At 45.7% G+C, this 5,729-nt stretch overlaps 2 protein-coding genes across 2 annotated transcripts; both read right to left on the bottom strand.

Annotated features, from left to right (window-relative positions):
* Positions 1-808: 808 nt before the first annotated feature.
* VE01_05581 (uncharacterized protein) lies at positions 809-1,242 on the bottom strand (the record flags this gene model as incomplete). The annotated part of the gene is made up of 2 exons (XM_018275044.1): positions 809-1,098; positions 1,168-1,242. Coding segments are annotated over 2 exons (365 nt in total), but the record flags the coding sequence as incomplete, so codon positions are not given.
* A 3,357-nt stretch (positions 1,243-4,599) lies between these two features.
* On the bottom strand, positions 4,600-4,962 carry VE01_05580 (uncharacterized protein; the record flags this gene model as incomplete). The annotated part of the gene is made up of 1 exon (XM_018275043.1): positions 4,600-4,962. One exon carries the CDS (start codon positions 4,960-4,962, stop codon positions 4,600-4,602), a length of 363 nt encoding a protein of 120 aa, XP_018130574.1.
* Between the last annotated feature and the right edge of the window lie 767 nt (positions 4,963-5,729).

Genomic DNA, 5,729 nt, shown 5'->3' with positions numbered 1-5,729 from the left:
CTTCCTCCATCAACAACGCCACGTAAACCACAGTGATGTTGCATCTGCATTCATGTAGCTGTGACAACAAGACGGGCATCCCCCAAAGGCAAACATTTCTCGGCTAGACTCTCGTTGAAGCGCCTGATAACGTGTTATAATGATAAAGGGGTAATACCTGCATGTTCTGCCTCAGTCCCATTCTTCATTTCGGGCCATCTCAGGCATCAACGGTTCCTACTTCAGCGTTAGGCTGTGCAGTTCCTCTATTCAGCTCTCTGAGCTCGCATTTAGTCTGCCTCGGATCGCGGAAATGTAGCGCGCGACGAGCTCGGAACGCACTTCCAGCTCCGCCATTACCAACTAACATGACCAAGACCAAGGGGTCATGCAGCTCATCAGCCTATCTAGCGGTGGAGACTCAGCTGTTGCCTAGTTACAGACGCAAGAAAGGACCAAGCAAGGGGGTTCTGCAGCTCATCAGTCTGTTTTTACCCCTAAAATACCATTAGCTCGAGCTCTAGAGAAAATGCACTGCCTCAAAGACAGACAAGACCATGTGATGATTGATCAGCAACTTAGCTCGTCGTATGTGCTCCAGGTCTATAAGAAGGCTCCTCTTCCCACTTCTAAAGAGCTAAGCTTCCTCGTCCTTTATTCTCAAACCCCATCACAAGCTCTACAGCGACACGAGATAAGTATGGCCGCGTCAACCCAACCATTTAGTATAGCCTCATCATTTCCGACAGGCGAAGGAAACATGACAGAGGCTCAATTCTCTAAATGGTGTACAAAGTTGTGTACGGAAGAGCTTTTCACTCCAATATACTCCTCTGCCAAGTTTGAGAACCCCAAGTTTGAGGACGACAACTTTGAGGAGATGTGGGAGCTGCTAGACGATGGACCATCGCTACCGTTGTCTCCTTCTTCAACAAAGAGCGAATCGACGTCCATTTTATCTATGCCAATTTCCTCCTTATTGGCCATTTCTACATCGGTTTGACAATTCATCAACTTATCACCAGACTCAACCGATGCGAGCTGAAGTGCATCTAACTCCTCTTTATACTGGGGATTGGCACCGTTATCATACTTCTTGCGGAGCTCCTTCAGCTTAATCTAGATTTCTTCGTCATGCTTCGTGAGCTCTTCAAGCTTATTGCTGGCTTGTTTAACTTTTGCTCTTACTTCGGCTTTACGCTTTGCACGAGCCTCTGCTGTTTTGGCGTTTGCTGCTTTTGTAGGGGTTTTCGCGGCAACCATCTTGATTATTGACAATGTTGGCTAGAGATACCTCAACTCCTGCTCAGGATAATGGTTACTTAAGTACTGCAACTATTGCAAAGCTCGCCTCCCACCCAAATATGCCATTATGTGATGCCATTAGGTGGTACCATTAGGTGGTATCATCGGGTGGTACATCAAGTTGCATCAACTGGTTCGACGAGTGGTATACAAGTTTTAGTATTAAGGTGCAGCCGTCGTCCCGTACAACCTGCAACAAACAATATTAAAGCCTCCTGAACGCAATGCGACTTGTTTGGACTACTACGTCACTTCCAAGAGAGCAAGATGAAGAGACCGCTTGCCATGATACTAGCCGCCCTTATTGTCCTCTGCTCATTCACATTAGTGGAGAAAAGATGGAAGCAAGAAGGTGAGTTCTGTTAAAACAATAGTATTTTCTCCGCTAATATCATTATGTAGGCTCTCCTAGAAAGTCCCGATCGCGATCAAGACGGAATACTCGACCAAATCGCTCCCTACGTTGAAAATTGAAATCCTAAGCTCTCTACCTTCTACACCGCTACTCGATACGCAATCGTTCACATACACTCGAATATCGCCTACGTACACTCGCATAGCGCCCACAAGCTCTAGCTATGCCATGAGAACCGCCTTGCCATTCTTCGCTATAGTTGCTGCACCTATGGCTATGATTATACCTGCGATGAATGCGTGATGGAGAAGTGGAAAAGAAACGGCGACGTTGTGACATGAGTCTAGCAAATTAAATCTATTACTATTACACATCATAGTGCTATTTACTTTCCCATAAATGAGGCCGTCTGGGAGAGAATATAAATTCAGCCTTTATTATACGTTACAGACATGCTGTCGTACTTAGAGCTCGAATTTCCACCCCATGATTTAATTAAACCATGATATTAAAACCATCACGAGACAAGACATATTTTTTTTAGATTATATATGTTCCGGCCCAACCACCAACTATTCTGGTTGGCCAACTGGCCGGCCCAACCACCAACTTTTGGGTTGGTGGTTCGGCCGGCCCAACCGCCAACCTATACGTAGAATAGTAGAATAGTATATTGAATTGAATTGAATTACCTACTCTACTCTAGCCCGCTTCCGCTTCGGCCTCTCAACTAAAGCTATTTCCGTACGAGTAGTAAGACCTGATAAATTGCCACAGTCGTGGTCATCGTTATGGCAGTGTACACTACACTCCTTTGCTTCCTTATAACACCTACACCTCTTCGTACTACACAGCCCTTTGCACTGACAGGATATTCCAACCTAAGCACTTGTAGAAGCCTCTCTAGCTGCAAGCCCTAGGCCTACTTCCTTAGTAGAAGTAGGAATTACTATATCACCCCATAGAGCTCGCTCTACAACTCCAAGTGATTTAGTAGGAATAAGGCGTTGTATAATACTAGAAGCTATAAGAATCCGATACCTATGAGGGTAAGGCTCTTCTAGAATTCTTGCAAATAGCCTCTTATTATCAGTTGAGGTTCTATCCTCTCGAGGAACCTTTATAGAGACTATTGCTCCTACATCAAAGTGCTGAATATCATGCTTCTTTGTATACTTCCGCACCATAGAAATCCTTGCTCGTTGAGTAGCTACTATAGCTCTCTCAATTACAGGATCTGGTGTAAGCCGAAGCTCAGTTCTAAGCTGAGCTGGAACTCGAGCCCGGGTCCCACGCCGAAGCTCAATTCCAATTTCTGGCTTAGAGTGTGAGCTCTCAATTGCGAGCTCAATTCCGAGTTCTGGCTCGGAGTGGGAGCTCTCAATTGCAAGCTCAATTCCGAGTTCTGGCTCGGAGTGGGAGCTCTCAATTGCGAGCTCAATTCCGAGTTCTGGCTCGGAGTGTGAGCTCCCAATTCTAAGCTCAATTGAGAGCTCTGGCGCCTGGCGGAGCTGTGGGTCAATTAGAGCTTCGGGCTCAAGATCACTCTCAAATATCGGGCCCATGGTTGGGTCTTCCTGCTCAATTCCAATTGACAGATCCTTCCGGGCCTAACTGTTGAGCCAGTCAATGTGTGAGCTCCGCTCTCGGAATAGAAGCTCAGCTGGCGCACACCCAATTGTAGAGTGGATTTGGGTGTTCATAGCAAGCACTATTTCAAGTAGCCCATTCTTCCATTCTGTAGACCCATGATCCATTTTCTATGCCCGGAGCTTATTCTGAACTACTCCATTTGCCTGCTCAACTAGGCCTTGCGTTTGTGGTGATCGTGGTGCTCCATTTACCACCTGAATTCCATACCTCCGTAGTAGAATAAGGAGAGCCCCTTTGAATTCCTTCCCATTATTAGCTTGCATAATCTTAGGAGGTAAGAAAGCTGCAATGAATTGAGCAAAGCAGTCTGAAATTAGCTCTGCGTGCTTGCTTTTTAATGGGTAAAGCTGTGTATACTTTAAGAAGTGATCCTTTATATGTAGAATCCATTTATACTGCCCTAACGGCTCGTGGCGCATGTCAATTAGGTCGATTTGAACCCTCTCCTACGCCTGTCCACTTATAATAGGGACTAATGGAGCTTTTGTAGTATTTAGTCGGTTTAAGGTGCAATTCTTACACCGTTTGAGTATAAACTCTACATCCTCTCGCTTTATTCCATAGTACTGTTGCTCAATTGCAGGCCACACCTTATTCTAGCCTACGTGTAGAAGCTTAAGGTGCTCTTCTACAATAACATTAAAGACCTCTGCTTTCCGAACCACATATCGAGCGTTTAAGTACTGTACGTTACTTTTTCTATAGAGCTTATTATCTATAAGCTCAAAATCAGACTGCGCACGATGCTTAAGAGCCTTTGCTTCTTTATGTGTTACTTTAAAAGCAGCTAGGTTCTGTAGTATTGTGCATATACGCTCCCATTTATCATATGAGAGCTGCTCACGATTGTAGTAAGTTGTACTACTTATATAGGCTTTAAAGGCAGTACGCACATCGTTCGGAAATGGATTAATTGAAGTAATAGTAGCCATAATTGCGTATATAGGTGTATAATATAAAGCTTTAATACTCTATTCTACTATTCTAACTACCCCGCTCCTTAGCAGGTTGGCGGTTGGGCCGGCCGAACCACCAACCCAAAAGTTGGTGGTTGGGCCGGCCAGTTGGCCAACCAGAATAGTTGGTGGTTGGGCCGGAACATATATTTTTATCCTCGTTCTATATGGCTCCGTCTTCCCTTGATTAAGTAGTTGACAGTCCGCTCCGCCCGTGGGCCACAACCCACAGATCCAACCCACCATGTGAATCTACATAGAGCTTTGGCGTTCATCCGAAAAATCCGGTGGGGTTGTCCATGTTTTTATAGATATCTAATTTGTTGTTGTCGACGACCAAACTGAGGACACTCACTTCACAGACAGCACTTGTTCGTGGCCTTTCCAGAAAAAAGTATTCTTCCTTCTCCGAAGTTGCTCTCTCAGAGGTCTCTTCTCCACTGTGAGGATTTTTCTTAAGTCCCTAACGTGACGTAACTCCAGGCCCTTGAACGTGACGTGTCCTAGCATAGAGGTAGAATATCGGCCTGTATTGATGGCAACCACAGGTGGCCCTACAAGTTCCATCGGATGGTCCAACATGTCTACCACAGGTCCATCAGATGGATGGTCTGCGGAGGTGGACATGACATCCCCACGAGTTGACCCACAGGTTCCATCAGATGGTCCAACTATGTCAGGTCCATCAGATGGATGCCTTGCGGAGGTGGACATGACATCCCCACGAGTTGACCCACAGGTTCATCCCGTGGTTCTGCGGAGGTGGTCTCTCGAGTGTACAATACGCGAAAGACGGAGTCACCCACATGTTAATCCTCAGGGTTATCCGATGGTCCTGCTGTTGTCCACCTCGCAAACGTCAAACTTTTGTTGCATTGCAAAAGACGAGTAGACTTCAGCTTGTCCTCTGCACTTTCGACTCTCATGATATCTCTATTCACGTCAATATGTCGTTCATTTCGTTTTGCGTTTGGATTCTTTTAAGATTCAGCGGGATTAAACACGATACTCCATTCTGGTATTTAGTAATTTAGGCATCTTTCTTTCTATTATGGCTACTACTTCGAGCACTCTACCATGTAATGACTTCTGGATGGCACTCTACTTCATTCTTCATCTTGAAACACTTTGTTTATCCGCATTTACTACCAAAAGTTCCATTCCTAGGAACAGCTACACGGTTCTAGATCATTGCAACCACTTTGTACTTAACCGCAAATGTCCTCTTCGTTGCTCTTCCGAAGGCCTCGTAGGCGGAGGCGGGAGCCCGCGCTGCTACCATGTCAATCATCAATCTTATCCCCCTCCTCTGCAGTCCTCGAATAAGCCTCATGACAAAAGTGTTAGGGACCTCGCTTCAATCAAGCCTCGGATCCCATAGATGGATAGGTAGGACTACAATCGCGCTAGCTATGTTGCACATGATTGTCTCACTGAAGGAAGGTGGCAGATTCACCTAGACGTCGGGTAGCGCCTCTAGA

Source organism: Pseudogymnoascus verrucosus, assembly GCF_001662655.1.
Source record: "Pseudogymnoascus verrucosus strain UAMH 10579 unplaced genomic scaffold scaffold_20, whole genome shotgun sequence".
Classification (NCBI taxonomy): Eukaryota; Fungi; Ascomycota; class Leotiomycetes; order Thelebolales; family Thelebolaceae; genus Pseudogymnoascus; species Pseudogymnoascus verrucosus.
The sequence above is the reverse complement of the archived record's forward strand: the minus strand, read 5'-3'. Positions and strand labels throughout refer to the sequence as shown.